This window comes from Alosa pseudoharengus, unplaced genomic scaffold (assembly GCF_046254945.1).
Source record: "Alosa pseudoharengus isolate Yale_2024_CS ecotype anadromous, Long Island Sound unplaced genomic scaffold, YU_APseudo_1.1 YU_APseudo_1.1_scf_1, whole genome shotgun sequence".
Classification (NCBI taxonomy): Eukaryota; Metazoa; Chordata; class Actinopteri; order Clupeiformes; family Clupeidae; genus Alosa; species Alosa pseudoharengus.
Genome location: NW_027468564.1, coordinates 33,594,179 through 33,611,547, shown reverse-complemented (window position 1 = coordinate 33,611,547; position 17,369 = coordinate 33,594,179). Strand labels below are relative to the sequence as shown.

General features: G+C 42.3%; 1 protein-coding gene across 4 annotated transcripts in view; it reads right to left on the bottom strand.

Moving 5' to 3' along the window:
* Positions 1-1,036: 1,036 nt before the first annotated feature.
* LOC143125921 (NACHT, LRR and PYD domains-containing protein 12-like) overlaps positions 1,037-17,369 on the bottom strand; it is a 61,406-nt gene continuing 45,073 nt past the window's right edge. For all 4 annotated transcript variants that reach the window (XM_076287754.1, XM_076287763.1, XM_076287782.1 and 1 more), the window contains 4 exons: positions 9,875-10,045; positions 6,427-6,597; positions 5,779-5,804; positions 1,037-2,169 (listed from right to left, as the gene is read on the bottom strand). In XM_076287754.1, the coding sequence (XP_076143869.1) occupies positions 1,616-2,169; positions 5,779-5,804; positions 6,427-6,597; positions 9,875-10,045 (922 nt within the window). In that variant the 3' untranslated portion in view covers positions 1,037-1,615. The remainder of the gene's footprint in view (positions 2,170-5,778; positions 5,805-6,426; positions 6,598-9,874; positions 10,046-17,369) is intronic.

Here is a 17,369-nt window from a genome sequence, read left to right as displayed (position 1 = left end):
ACGAGACGTCCATCAGCATTGGTCATTCAGGCCATTTAGACTCTCAGATAACGCAAAAAGCAACAGTGACACTGAACACTCTCTCTCTCTCTCTCTCTCTCTCACACACACACAGAAAATAGTTGTCATATACAGAAAAATCTGAAAGTGAAACTCCAGTGAAAAGTGTGAAAACTATCTGAAAGAGTAACTCTAGTGAAAGTGTGGCCAGCACTAGATCCGCCGCCACAGTGACTAATCTGGCAAGGGGGAAGCTGCCCACTGAGCTGGTTGGGTCTGCTTCTGGTTCTGTCTGATTGGTGGATCTGCCAGCTGCTACAGAGGGGTTGGGCCAGTCTGTGGCCTGGGAAAGATCGCTCCATCAACAGGTTCCCCCTGAAACCAGACACAGCAACGCTGCCAAGACAACTAATCCAATGACGCTGAAACCGGAGCGGAACCAGAACAGAAGCCAAATTGATTGAACATGACAAAAAGTCATTCAACAATATACTGGGTTATGAAATGGAGGGACAGTGAGGACTGAAGCTTCAGGTCCGTCAGCGGCAGCAGGAGCATAGTGGAGCAGTACTAACCAAAGATTCTAGAGCACTCTGCTCTAGAATCTTTGGTGCTAACTTCCCAGCAGGCCTGAGGAAGCAAGAGTTGTCTGACCCCTCACCCCACTTTTCTCTCTCTCTCCTCTGCTGTGTCTCAGAAGCTGGATGAGACCCAATGAAGAACAACTAACCAGCAATATGATGATGTTTCCTTATTCCCTATAGGACATTTTCCTGGGAATGAATTAACCAGCCTCATCCATTACATGAGACATGAGTACTGAGGATGGTCAGTCTGTTAACTGGACTTAGTTCATCTAACACCTGTGCGTATTGGTTTCACAGTTGGGTCTCAAAAGGCAGTAGACACCCTCTGGACTAACTCATCAAGGTCAACTGGTATGACCTTTGCTCACTGAGAATGCACAAGACAACAAACCATTTATTTGTAATTTTCAATTTATTTCAGTTTTCCTATAAATGAAACCCTGTTCCCCTTTGTTGATGTACAGTACACATATCAAAGTAAAGACAACATTTTAAGCAAATTACATACAACCTATTATTGAAAATAAAAATACTCCCCTCCCTCTCTCTCACTCACAATCATATCAGAAAGTCTCCGCAGCAATAAACTAAAATCAAATAACAGTGGATTAAAATTCCCAGCCCTGAGAAAACCTGTCCACTCTCACTGTACGTCCACTTTTAATCTTCAAATAACATACAACCAATTCAAGTTCAAATTTACGAAATTCAAAACACTGCATCTGATATCTGATGTGTTTGGTCTAGTTGGATACTTGTCTACTCAAAATGCTCATTATACATCATGTAAAATAAATGATCAAATATTAAAAGAATAAAAGAATAAAGGATACAAATGGAGCAACAGATAGAGGGAGAGAAATGTGTGTGTGAAAGAGAAGAGGAAGACAATGGAGGGATGAAACAGAAATAGAAACAGGAGAAGGAGCCAGAAAAACAGGAGGAGGGATGATGAGGAAACAAAACAAACACACACACAAGTGTATAAACAGGAGTGTGTGGCTCTCCTCTACTGTAGGATTAGGAGGTCATGTGATCTGACACAGGGACACTGAGGAGTTAGGATGAACATAAAACCCAGGATAGAGGGGCTCAGTGAATGTGGAGTGGAACGTGTGCAGGTGGGTGAGCGTGTTAGAGGAGACGCTGTAGAAGGACAGAGTGCCTGCTGGCCAGTCCAGATACACTCCTACTCTGCTGGAGCGGGAGGAGGGGGCAGGTATGGCAGTACTCTTATTATTGTGCCAGGCAGAGTAGCTATAGTTACTATAATGCACCAGACACCAGGACTTGTCATTACATCCAAACTCACTGTCATTACTCTTCCTCTGGATGCTTTTATAGGCTACTACTATTGCAGCCTTCACGTTCAACCTAGTCTCCCATTCATCCTCCCACTCAGCCTCCCAGTAGCAGCGTCCAGACTGACCCTCTCTACACAGCACCTGATACCAGTAGTCAAATCTCTCTGGGTGGTCAGGATACGGCTGCACCTCACTCACTCGTGTCACCTTCCTGTTCCCCTCAGAGAGAGAGAGTTTTCTGTTTGCTGTGTTTGGGTCCAGTGTGAGCTCACAGGCATCTGCACACAAGAGGAGAGGAGAGAGGAGAGAACATCCTCATCAGAACATTGGGTAGGAAAGGACATGTTTACAACACACACACACACACACACACACACACAAACTCCCTCTCTCTCACAAACACATTCAGTAAACACAAACACATGGAATAGCAAAGGAAATGCTTACAATACAGACACACAAAAAACAGTGCTCTCTCTCTCTCACACACACACACACTCAGCAAAGTCAGTAAACACACAGAAGAAACAGAGTCGGCAGCAGAGAACAGGATGCTGAATAGGGTCATTCCGTGTGAAATCACCCAATTTGGCAGGTGACCCTCTCTGAAAAAATCTGAAAAAAATCACAGGTGTTTGTAGACCAAACCTATGCATAAATCTTAAATAGTATATCTGTATCACTAATGGTTCCAAAACTACAGTCCTTTGAAGTTTCAAGTCATTTTAAGCATCGTGGTGAACAATCCTTTTTGTTCAACTTCCAACATTATTGGCTCTTTTGGTATTTCACACACATTAGTGAAACTATGTGAATAGAAGTACATTTTCCTGTTGAATTAAAAAATCCAATCGGATCTGGAGTGTTTAGATTGGATATGTGCAGCAAGCAAGTGACTCTCTTACTCTTCCATTGACTTCCATTGTATTAAAAGAGCACCACATGTCGTGCAAAGTGGTACTGCAGATAAAGTACAAATTCAGTGGATTTATAGACAATATTTGTAAAAAATCTTATCTCAATGAAGAAACTCAGCAACAAGCCCACATTTTGGGCAGATGATCCTCACATACAGAATGATATATGGTAAAATTAAAAAAAATCCTGTTAACTGTCCACGTGGTGAAATGAGAAGATGAAAACGGGCTTTTTGAAAATCAAGCCCAATTTAATAAAAATGCTCTGACAATATGATAATGTTAACAACCAAAGTTAATGCATGGACATGACCTTATAATCCATACATGAGTGGGAAAAAAATCTGATGAATTTGTGTCACATACTTTTTGAATGACAAGCCCTCAAAGGTGGTGATGTTTTTTCACATAATGAATTTATAGCCATTTTCAGAGCTTTGCAGAGGGGAAATTACACAAGATACACCTGATTTGATTGGATTGTTTAATTCAACAGGAAAATGTACTTCTATTCACATAGTTTCACTAATGTGTGTGAAATACCAAAAGAGCCAATAATGTTGGAAGTTGAACAAAAAGGATTGTTCACCACGATGCTTAAGATGACTTGAAACTTCAAAGGGCTGTAGTTTTGGAACCATTAGTGATACAGATATACTATTTAAGATTTATGCATAGGTTTGGTCTACAAACACCTGTGATTTTTTTCAGATTTTTTGGGAGAGAGTGACCTGCCAGCCACTGGGTGATTTGACACGGAATGACCCAATAGAGACAGAAGGAAGGGAAGGGAACACATGCAGAACACAAACACACACACACACACCTTTCTCTCTCTCTCAAACACACAAAACATAAACACACTCAGTAAACACACACACACACACACACACACCTTTCTCTCTCTCTCAAACACACAAAACATAAACACACTCAGTAAACACACACACACAAACACACACCTTTCTCTCTCTCTCAAACACACAAAACATAAACACACTCAGTAAACACACACACACACACACACACACACACACACCTTTCTCTCTCTCTCAAACACACAAAACATAAACACACTCAGTAAACACACACACACACACCTTTCTCTCTCTCTCAAACACACAAAACATAAACACACTCAGTAAACACACACACACAAACACACACACACACACACACACACACCTTTCTCTCTCTCTCAAACACACAAAACATAAACACACTCAGTAAACACACACACACAAACACACACACACACACACACACACACACACACACACACATTACTCCCTTTCTCTCTCTCTCAAACACACAACACATAAACACACTCAGTAAACACACACACACAAACACACACATTACTCCCTTTCTCTCTCTCTCAAACACACAAAACATAAACACACTCAGTAAACACACACACACACACACACACACACACACACACACACACATTACTCCCTCTCTCTCTCAAACACACAAAACATAAACACACTCAGTAAACACACACACACACACACACACATTACTCCCTTTCTCTCTCTCTCTCTCTCAAACGCACAAAACATAAACACACTCAGTAAATACACACACATACCCACACACAATAAAAAAAACACACAAACAATCCTGAACTCATTCAAAACACACACACACACATTACTCCCTTTCTCTCTCTTTCTCTCTCTCTCTCAAACACACAAAACATAAACACACACAGTAAACACACTCAGTAAACACACTCAGTAAACACACACACACACACACACACACACACACACACACACACACACACACACACACACACACACACACACACACACACACACACACACACACACACACACACACACACACACACACACACACACACACACACTACCAATTGGGGGGCAGCCGTGGTACTGGTTAGCGCTTCGGACTTGTAACCGGAGGGTTGCCGGTTCTAACCCCGACCAGTAGGCACGGCTGAAGTGTGCTGAAGTGCCCTTGAGCAAGGCACCTAACCCCTCACTGCTCCCCGAGCGCCGCTGTTGTTGCAGGCAGCTCACTGCGCCGGGATTAGTGTGTGCTTCACTTCACTGTGTGCTGAGTGTGTTTCACTAATTCACGGATTGGGATAAATGCAGAGACCAAACTTCCCTCATGGGATCAAAAGAGTATATATACCTATACTTATACTTATACCAACACACACAATCCTCAATCACAAACAGACTGACAGACTTCACCTCTGTATTCAACAGCATCATCCAGGCCCTGCTACAGGACAAACTCTCCCAGCTGAGTGTGCCTGACTCCACCTGCAGATGGATCACAGACTTCCTGTCTGACAGGAAGCAGCAGGAGAAGCTAGGAAAGCCCACCTCCAACCCGCTAACCATCAGCAGTGGTTCCCCACAAGGCTGTGTTCTGTCCCCTCTACTCTTCTCCCTTGTGGACTTCAGGAAGAGCCCAGCCTCACCTGCCCCCATCACCCTGTCTGGCTCCCCAGTTAGCACAGTGGAGTCCTTCTGCTTCCTGGGCACCAGAATCACCCAGGACCTGAAATAGGAGCTGAACATGAGCTCCAGAACAAAGAAGGCTCAGCAGAGGATGTTCAACCTGCCAAAGCACATGATGGTGCACTTTTACACTGCCATCATTAAGTCCATCCTAACCTGCTCTATCACTACCTGGTGCGCTGCATCCATGCCAACGATAAGAGCAGACTGCAGCGTATCATTGGTTGTATTGAGAGGATGATTGGCTGTGATCTGCCATCACTCCATGACTCCACCACTCCATGACCTGCATGCCATCCCTTAGTTATGCTGCTACAAGCCTTTTCTTTCTCTTTCAGTGTGTTTCTGCAGGCCCCCATACATACAGTGATCACCTATGCCAAAGTGACATTTAGCTGCTAAATAGAAAAAAGTAACTTTGACATAATTAGTACATCTATACAACACTCAACAGTAGATCAATACTTACATGTTTTCAGTTCTCCATGGCCATGTCTTAAACGATAGAGAGAGAGAAAGAAAGAAAGAACAAAATAAAGAAAGAGAGAGAGAGAAAAAGAGAGATAGATAGAGAGGGAAAGAGAACAGAAGAGTATCAAAACATTAGAGCCTCTGTAATCGTCAGCAGCATGTGACATGTTCTTCATGAAGGGTTTTAGTGATGGTGGTTTGAATAAAACAAATCTATTCATGTTGTAGTAGAAGTGCATTCTACCATTATTGAATGTTGGTGGACAGTAGGCTTTACCAACTTGAGTATTGTGTAGCCATTCTAAACAAAGTTACTGTGTTATAAGACCAAGAAACCACTTAAAGCCTTACTAGTGACTTTGCAGGCGTATTCTAAACTTTGTCACTGATGGTGAATGTTTCCAGAGTGCATCATACCCCTCATTAGTTATCAAATTCCAAACAACTAATTAAACTGATCACTGCCTCAGCCATGATATTAGACTCCAGTGACACTCAACACACACTCGTCACCTAACCCATATTTACTGCTGGGTAGAAAAAACACTGAAATAATGTTATCTAGTGAACATATTGGTATTGAACCCATATCTTAAAGACACTGCTTAAATGCCTGAGGAAAATACAAGGAAAGTCAAACACACACCTCAATGTCTGGAGCTTACAGTTGATGTCACTTTTCAGTGCACTCAGAAGCTGAATCCCAGTGATGTTCATGTGATTGTCACTCGGGTCCAATTCTGTCAGGGAGACCATGTGTTTCACAGCAGATACCAAAACCTCACAGGATTCCTCTGTCAGTTTACAACCAGCAAGTCTGTAAAAGATCGGAGAGGAACAGGTGTACACAGCCAGCCCTGATATCATGATTCTCTTATGTGTCTCCAGGACCTACATTATTATTGCACACCCTTCTTCAACATGAGTCCTAACCTTGGTTGATTACAGAAGATTACAGAAGCTAGGTTTAGCTGGGTAACATATAAAAATATTGGTGGGGACATTTTTGCCATCTGAAAATATTGATTAGGACTAGTTCCTAGCGTCCCACCCTAAACCTACGCCCATGCATGTTCACTGTTATACTAATTCCAAAGCATATACAAGTATTCATGATTAGTATTAGTCATTTACTTCTGACAGATCATATACGAATATAAACTCTATATGCCCTATTTTCTGTATGATGTCTCAATACAATTTTGGCCGCAGTTTTTGAATTGAGTATCAAACTGTGCACATAGACGATGGTTATCTGGTGAGCCCATACAATGACAGGTCTGGTGTTGATGCAGTGCCATCTGAGGTCCAAAAGACCACGCCCATCCAGTTTATTTATCAGCTCTTTCCCTTGTTTGCAAAGATTTCTGGATTCTCTGAATGTTTTAATAATATTATGTCCTACAGATGATGAACTCCCCAAATACTTCACAATTTCATGTTAAGAAGCATTAAATTACATCGTTTCATTTGTGCACACAGGTTTGTACAGTGATGAATAACCCTACACCTTTACTTCTAAGAGACCTTGCCACCAATGTTCCCTCTAAGCTGCGTGCGCGCGGCCGCGCAGACCAGTCGATGTGGCCGCGCAATAAATTTTTCAGACCGCGCACATTTTTCAGACCGCACAAACGATTTTTTTTCGGGGGTTAAAAATCTGAGCATCAACGGCGATGTAGGCTAGGTAATAAACATTTAAAATACTGACATGTCTGACAACCAAGCCAGATGTAGCCTAAGTTAAAATGTTTACATACAAAGTATCCTTTAGGCTACTCTAGGCGGGCCCTGCTCCAGTTATGTAGTAGGCTACCATGGCGAAAAGAAAGGCAGAGCAGATGCCCCAGAAAAGGTCTGCCTAACATTTAAACATGAGTGGCCAGATAAAATACTCCAATCTGACACAAAAGATGGTCCAGGTAGGAAAAAACTTTCAGACATATTTACGAAAGGAGTGGCGTGATCTGCAAATTCTGCTCGGAGGCAAAAGTGGAAGGAGAGTTCGCTCATGGGAAAACTTGGTCTTGGACATTAACTTGGACATTAAGACTTAGACATGGGAACTCTATCGAACAAATTCTCCCCGAAACTAATAAATCCCTAGAGAGACGAATTCAGAGAGCACGATCCGACCCTGAACATATACAATTATTAATCGACAATGTGATGGTAGCAATTAACACCAACATGTCCATGTTATCAGCTCAGGATACACGATCATATGGCACAATGCTTGTGCTTTACATTACGTTTCGCAAACAAACTGATTTCAGTTACAAGACAGTTTTTTTCTGGAATCATTCAGCTTTCAGGATGCCCTGCATAAAACATCCTTGATGCCATTACCAAGTTCTACGCAGACCATGGAAAATGGTATGTTTACTTCAGATGGTGCTTAAAGGCTGTATCAGCGATTACGGCTGAACGTCACATCTGTTGATGTTCAAACAAAACAGAGAGCTAGCTCGCTACTCCCTTCCCCTCCCTCCCGTGCAATTGAAACTCTCATAAACGCGCATCTCGTCGGTTATTGGTTTGGAACACTTTATTTTGCCTTTGAGTGGTTGCCAACACTTGTTTGTAGCAATTGTTTTTGTGTACAGATCTCGGAGCCTAGGCTGACTACAGAGACGTGTTTTTTTGACGGCCTGCTTATGGCAGACAGCTAGAGGATCGTTAGGAAAGATTAGATTAATTTGATCATTTATGTTTGGGCCTTTTTTGTGCCTGAAATCGCTGATACAACCTTTAATGTTGGGCAGACTTAAAGGAGTGGCTGCTTTACTGAAGCGTCAGGTACCGCACCTGACAAGATGAGCCACATAGCCAGATAGGCCTATCTCCCTCAATAAAATTCAAATGACATGTTTTGTAGCTTAGTTTGTTGCAAACCACTCCAGTTCTAAAATGGTTTAGGCTACCTTTAGGAAAAATGACACCATGTCAATTTAATAAGCATTAGCATTTTTCTTTCACTGAAGTTCCACTTAAATGTTGTACCTGCTGAGAAATTACTAAACACCTTGGATACTTATATCATGATATATATATAATATATATATATATATATATATATATATATATATATATATATATCATTATCAGTCATAACCAGTGAACTAGTAATTACCTCTCTAAACCTTATTGAAGTTCAACCAAAGATCCTTTAAGTTCAACTAAACTGACTGGTAAAACACCACCATTAAAATGTTCCACAAGTCCAACCATTATAAAGGATATTGAATAAATATAAACCTTTTTAGACATATTAATGCATTTGCGGTCATCTCTTTAAATTCCCTATGGCTAACGCAGGCTCGTGGTCATTTTCGGCAGGCCGCGTGGTTGCGAATTGCTCACAGTGCTGAAATGTGCGCTCAGAAAACAAAATATTTGATCAGTGCTGAAAAGAATTAGAGGGAACATTGCTTGCCACTTTCAGATGCTGTTTTTCATACCCAATCGTGTTGCCAGTTACCCTAATTAGTTATGAAACATTTCTCATTTTGATTTCTTTATCATTACACAACTTTTCCAGCATTTTTTTTACCCCCGTCCCAAAATTTTTTTAAAACATGTTGCTGGTATCAAATTCAAAATTAACATATATTTTTCATGAAATTTGTCATTTTCAACATTTGATATGTTCTCTGTGTCCTTTTTGCAACTAAATAGTAGTTTCAGAGATTTGCAGATTATTACATTCTGTTTTTAATTCACATTTTACACGTCCCAACTTTTTCTGTTTTTGGGTTGTACATAAACTGAAGGGAACACTAGGTCTGAACTGTCACCCCAGTTAATGCATATTCTGTTTTATCTGGCACCCTGATTAGGTGAAATCAAAAGCAGATTATGGCCTATTCTGATTAAAAATTGCATCACAATTATTTTTTTTTATCCAGCCGGTTGTAACCTTTACATATTTGTATACATTTTTACAGGCAGCCGATTCACAGTGCGTCATTACATCAGACAGCATGCAACAAAACATTCTAAGCAACATCAGACAAGAAAGAAAACCCAATCTCTTTCAAGATGCTGGGATCTTGTAAAGCCTGTGAAACAGAATTCACCCAATTAACACCAACCTGAGTTTCTCCATCTTACAGTGTGGATTCAGTGCTTGAGAGCCCAGCTTTCCTCCACAATCTCCCAGTGTATTCTTACTCAGGTCCAGCTCTCTCAGGTGGGAGTTTACTGACTGCAGGGCAAAGGCCAAAATACCACCAGACTTCTCAGTCAGTCCACAGCCAACAAGTCTGAAAATCAAGAAGACAAGGGGGTCAAAGCAAATCATAAATTGTATCAATCATAAAAGCGCATTCATTTCATTTTATTCATTTATGGGCCATTTTACCAAATTCGTGCAAATTTCTGTCCCACACTCCTGACTCCAGCCAAATGTGTTACATCCTTCTTACCATGTCCCTCTTATAGGTGTACAGAGTATATGGAGAGCCACCATCCCTTCCACATTGTGTCTTTTGTGTAGTTCACACACAATTGTTGTTCAAACTTTGGAAACTGAAATCTTTTTATTTTTTGGAAACATAAATGAGTGTCAGACCTCCTTTTTATTCTCTGCAGTGTCACCATACCTTCCTCCCAGTCTTTTTGCATTTGTTCCTGTTCTTGTTTTAAACTCGTAATAAATTACCGTTTTCATTTCAAATATCATAATTATCGTGGTTGATTACCACGGTGTGGAACCCGTGTGTTTAATCCCTCCCAGCTTCATCCGAGCCCGCTTTTGACATACAGTAGGCCTGGTACAATTGAAATAAAACTGGTACCCTACTGATTCTGTTGTCTAATTGATGGTTTTAACTGGGATTCAGATTAGGCTATACCTGATTTTAAAAGGCGCAACATTTTCACCACAAAACGTGCACTGTATCATGTAGCCACTCTTCATCTTTCTATGTTCACATCCACATTAAATCCATTCCTCTCATGTTATCAGGAGAATACAGAAGCTTAATGTTTTATTTCGAACATTTACTTTGGTCTCACTCATTGGATCCGAATAACAGAAATAGCCAACTTCAAGTCATGGTAGGGTAAGTTAAGCTATAAGCATATAGCCAATTAAACATGACCAAAGTGAATGGGACACTTTTTGAAACTATTTCAGCTTGTGTAGGTCTATCAGTGCTTTCTGAGCATATTTTTAAAAATACCGCGGTAATACCAAAAACCGTGATAATTTTGGTCAATATAACCGTGAGGTTAAATTTTCATATTGTTACATCCCTAAATGTTACCAAGGCTGTGTGGTGGCCACCTTTATGCTATTTCTCCAAAAGAACTGAACAGATTTAATGCATTGATCAAACTTTTGAAATTGAATCTGTTATGCTACTGATTTCTATTCATATATATATTTGATAGACGTTTATTGCTAGTCTTACAATGATCGTAGATTTGTGTGTGTGTGTGTGTGTGGGGGGGGGGGGGGGGGCACCTTTATCTCCATCTCATCAAACGAACTGAAAAGGACACTGGATCTAATGTCCACACACAAAAAGGATACAAAATGCATGGCCTACGTTTTGACAATGTAAGTAAAGTATATGTAGCGTGATACAGGCAAATATAAGATTACAATATCGCAATATGTAATTGACACTATAATGTAACCATGCTAACACGTATTAACACTCGTTTTTGGTTTGTTGTCATGTTTCCCGTTCAATAACGCACTCGCTGCTGTATTGAAATAACACTACACGCAAAGAGCTGTTTGAACTGTTGAAGCGTACGTGAACCACGTGACCGCGTGGCGGCGACTTCAAAGAGTGTCGGAACTCACTTTTTCTATGGCTCTGGAAGAAACCCACTAGCTGTTAGCCAATCAGAGTCAAGCAGCTTAGCTCGTTGAATATTAATGAGAACTGAGCAAATCGAGCTGAGTCTTCCTGCAGGTTTTCAATACCACGCTAGAATGGCTTGAAACAAGGTAACCAAGGCATGTTTTCCACAGAAAATGTTACAGAGTCCATGGTAGAACTTCAGACATTACCACAAAGTAATGAAATATGTGTGGCAGGGCATCTTTAAAAGTAAAAGTATTTGCATAACAATGTATTTTCTTAATTAAAATGCCACAGCCCATAATGTTTTTTTTTTATTAGAATATAGACATTAAGTTAGTTTTAGGTTCTACTAGGCTAGTTAGTTTTAGGCTATTCTGCTTACCATCTGTGGTCCAGTTTACATCCTGACTTACAATGCTGGAGACTGTAATTCTGGTTATAAGGTGATCTGCTGAGTGAAATACCATTAAGCAAAACACGAGAGTACAAAGTTTAACGGGGTGGACAAGGGAAACGTCCGGTGGATTGTAATGCCAGTTCTGCTGGTTCAGATTGTACAGAAAAGTTTTTTCAATGTGTGAGTTGTTGAGAAAGGTGTTTTTATGATAAGGATGTGATGCTTGAAACTGATGCCTCAAATCAGCTCGATCAGTGTTGAGCTTTTGAAGCGCAAGTGTTTCGAAACACTGCTTCAAAAGTGGTTCAAAATGTCATGTGACCACGGCTAAGTGAATCTTCGGTGCATTTCACCTGTGTCGACAGCAAGCTGGTTCAAAGATTTAGAGTAAGGTAAGACAAACGTATGCCAGTTAGGTAGGCCTTTTGTCGGAGAAAAAAAACTGATCATAACATGTAACAGAACGGAACGATGGTGTTGTAGAAATGTAGTGGAGTAAAAAAGTATAGATAATTGCTGCAAAATGAAACGAAGTAAAAGTCAAAAGTATGCACTATAGATTGTACTTCAGTAAAGCACAGATACGTGGAAAATGTACTTAAGCACAGTAACAAAGTATTTGTACTTCGTTTCATTCCATCACTGCAAATAGCAAAAGCCCAGGCTGCAACACTCCTTTTTAGGCATCTGCAGGGAGGTTTACCAACATACTGCACACCTACGGGCCAGCTGGCTACGGTTACCCTCAGCCCCCTAAACCTCACTCCTGATCCGGGTCATGACTAGCCTGACTCCGCTCTCCTACGTACTTCCGCTCAATTTTCATTTCCCTTCAGTACGTCGTCTGGGTCTGCGGTATATTCGCGGGTTTTCTCCTGCAAAAAATTTGCAGGTCCAATCGGCGAACAGAGGGAGTGGCTGAGAATGATGACGTTGAAGTCGTGCGCTAGTTTGAGCCAGACATACGTCGCGACCAAACGTTAGCTATTGGTTATGTCAGATCCAGAGTCCATTTCAACAGAGTACTCGCCTTCAAGGAAGTTAACGCTTGGCAATGGAAAGTGGCCAGACTCTCTGTACATTATGAAATGTACTAGAGTCTGGTAAGACCAGGCTAGGTCATGGCACCAATGTAACCTATGTTGTGTTGCGTTTTCGCGAACGGTCCAGGATTCCTACACAGTGGACCACCCTTGTTTTGTTTTTGTTGTAGGAATTTGGGAAGGAACCTCATCTTACATTTAAAAATGTCTGTGTTTACGTTCCACCTCGAGCTCTCCCTGATGCAGCGTGTGACGTCATCCACTCCACAATCGCAAGGCTTCAAACCCAACACACTGATGCCTTTTTTGTGATCTCTGGCGACTTCAATCACATAACACTGGATTCCACACTCACGAATTTCTACCAGTTTGTTGACTGCCCTACAAGGAAAAACAGGACAATAGACCTCATGTATGCAAACGTGAGGGATGCATACAGTGCAAACCCCCTTCCCCCACTGGGAAATTCAGACCACAACCTCATTCATCTTCAGCCAATGTACAAGCCCAAAGTACAAAGGCTACCAGTTGCCACACGCACCTTCAGAAAGTGGACACCTGAAGCGGATGAGGCTCTGAGAGACTGCTTCGAGTGCACTGACTGGAGTGTGTTACAGAATGGAGAGGACTTAGAGGTCACACAGTGCACAACTGACTACCTGAACTGATCTGTATGGACATTGTTGTTCCCACCAGAACTGTACGCTGCTTTCCCAACAACAAACCTTGGATAACCAGCAATGTCAAGACCCTTCTTAATAGCAGGGGTGTGATTGGCAAAGGTAAAAAAAAAAAAGGAAAATATACGTAGCACGGAGTGACCCCCCCCCCCCCCCGATGGTTTATAGTGTTGGCTACCGTATATATTTACATCACCTACACTTCATAAAATTCATGAGGCAAATCCTATGCGAGGGTGGCACTGGAAAAGGGCCTTAAAGGAAATATATTTGGGGCAAATACTAGGGGGGTCCGGGGGCATGCTCCCCCGGAAGAAAATTTAGAAAAATAACCCTTTAAATGATGACATCTGATGACTTTTATGGGAAGTATTGATACATTGAGATACATATATTTCAAACAATATACCATATTACAGCCTATAAGTCCTAAAGAAATTTATAATTTAATTTAATTTATAATCTGTAATTTTAGCTAATTTATAATAGAGCAAAGTAGATGTAGCCTATAGACCTACACAAGACTAAACCAAATATGGCTGAAATATATAGGCCATCATGATCATTTTGCCAACAGTGACGGAGTGGATTTTTTCCATTTATAACATGTTTTGTTTATAACAACAATTGAGTTAAAATGTTGACTAAATTATTTACTATACTCCTACTTGATGATAATATATCTTCCCCCTAACAGTCCTCTGGGCCTACGTACAAAATAGTGAATCATGTGATAGGCCTACTGATATTTTGATGCTGATTGAAGAGGTTGTTGATATTTCAGTTCCAAAGATAATCAAATTACATCGATTCCTCTCCTCCCAAAGTAACACTGTAGGTCCTACACCTCTCCTCCTAAAATAAATGGTAGGCTCTGTTTTAAGCTACTGCACCAGGATTGTGTAGGCTAAGCGGCTACAACAATAGTTTTACAAGCGCACAATGGAGAGCTAGGGTTAAAATGCGGACTGCGCCTTTAAATTGGCGACTTTTTATCTATCAGCACATTGCTTCCACTAAATATTCAGCTCAATGTTATTATGTGCAAGACGTTTACTAAGTATGCCAAAGCTTTGATCTTGCACCGTCACCATAACGTTACGTTTTCTCATGGTGAGATGGCATCCTGAAATATGTTTTAGACAAGGGGCGCAAGGTTCACGGAGGTGAACCTCTGGACAAACGCGAAATGACAAGGTGTTAACTAAACAACGTAGTAGGCCTAAGGTAGACAGGCTTTGAAAACCTGTAAGGTCTGTCACAGCTAACTGCAAGCACAGCTTACACGCGCAGAAATTAAAATTCAATATCAGCATCACGAGATTTATTATCGGAAAATCCTGACAGCGAACCCGATGCAAAGCCAAAACGAGGGGGGAAAAAACTTCATACATGATGTCTTTTTAAATCAATTTGTTGACCTTTACCGTTTCATGGCTTCTGCTGAGAAGTGCGCCACACACAATGAACTTGAATCAAGCATTCTTCAGAACGCAGCTGATCAACCCGTCTACTTTCACTTTCAATGAAATCCTAGTAAACGGAATACACTACAAGCGGCGTGATATTCGGAAAGATGTGAAGCACAAAACCCGTCGTCATTGTCAGCGGCCTGTTATAATGATGGCATGTGTAATGCAGAAATATAGCCTACCTCTGATCGACAGACCCCCCCCTAAAAAGAAAACTCATCGGATCTATACGAATTGCATGGGTCTCATTTTCAAGTCGAAAAAAACGGAATTCCGTTTAAAAACGGAAGAATCACACCCCTGTAATAGGAAAAAGATGACGTTCAGAGAGGGGGGACATGGCAGAGCTGAGGCGCGTGCAAGGGGAACTCAAAGTCAAGCTGAAGGAGGCTAACGAGGACTACAGAAGGAAGGTGGAACAGAAGTTGCGGGAAAACAACATGAAGGAGGCATGGGACGGCATGAAAATAATCACTGGCCTGAAGAAGAGCAGCAGCTCTGTGGAGGGGGACCTGGACAGGGCGAACCAGTTGAACCACTTCTACAACAGGTTTGACTGCCCTGCTCCAGCTCCAATGGCAGTGGTCTGTCCACCACCCCGGCTGACTAAGACACTGCTCTTTTTTGCGTGCCTGCCCTACCCCCACCTCCCAGCCTCTCCAGCTCTGCATCCCGGTGACACCCAACGACCTAAGCCACCATCACCTCACGCCCTGCCCCCACCTGATGCCTCCTTGCTTGTGCCTGTTGAGGTGTCCACGACTCTGGTAGTCTTGACAGGGACATCAAGGAGGTGGTTATCCCCCAGCCCCCATCCCCACATCCCCTCAATACCAGTGCAACACTTACCTCCACCATCATAGGCTATCATACCCCCACCATCATTGGATATTGCACCCCTCCCCCACATGGCGATCACGAACAATGAGGTGACAACGACCTCAGTCAACAGCCATCAGACACACAGATCCCAGATGCAACCCCCCTCCCCTCCCCTTACACCCCCCATCATCACAGCAGATCAAGTAGGAGCTCAACTAAATAAACTTCACACCAATAAGGCAGCGGGGCCTGACAGGCTACTCAAGGCCTGTGCTGCTGAACTGGGGGAGCCACTGAAGCACATCTTCAATTTGAGTCTACGTCTCGGACAAGTTCCAACACTGTGGAAGACATCATGTCTCACCCCTGTCCCTAAGAAGCCACACCCTAGTGAGCTTAATGACTACAGACCTGTCGCTCTAACATGGATCAACAATGGAGCGAAGTGGTCTTAGGTATGCTCAGACCCCAGGTACGCCATGCAATAGACCCGTTACAGTTTGCATACCAGAAGAAAGTGGGCGTGGACAATGCCATCACTTATCTTCTACACAGGACACATTTTCACCTAGACAAGGGGAAAAGTGCTGTGAGAATCATGTTCTTTGATTTTTCAAGTGCTTTTAACACCATCCAACCCCTCAGACTGGGAGACAAGCTCTTGCAGATGGGTGTGGACGCTCACCTGGTAACCTGGATTACAGATTACCTGACTGAGCGGCCCCAGTTTGTTAGATTGAACAACTGTCTCTCAGACACTGTGATCAGCAGCACCGGAGCGCCACAGGGAACTGTGCTCTCTCCAGTCCTGTTCACCCCGTACACATCTAACTTCTGCTACAACACTGAGTCATGCCACATGCAGAAGTTTTCTGACGATACTGCAAATGTGGAGGTGGTAAGCACCTACAAGTATCTGGGTCTCCACCTGGACAATAAACTGGACTGGTCAGCCAACACTGACACACTCTACAAGAAAGGGCAGAGCAGGCTGTACTTCCTGAGGAGGCTGCGGTCCTTCAATGTGTGCAGCAAGCTCCTCAGGATGTTCTACCAGTCTGTTGTTGACAGCGTCCTGGGGGGGAAGCACAAAAAAGGATGCGGGGCGACTTGACAGGCTGGTACGGAAAGCTGGCTTTGTAGTGGGAGCTGAACTGGAGTGCATCACTTCAATATCTGACAAAAGGACCCTGAACAAACTGATCAACATCTTGGACAATGAGTGTCATTATTATCAGATTACAGATTATCCATTCGCATGGCTTCTCATACCACTGCTATGCAGACGACACACAGCTCTATCTGTCCTTTCCACCTGATGACCCCTTGGTTTCAGCACGGATCTCGGATTGC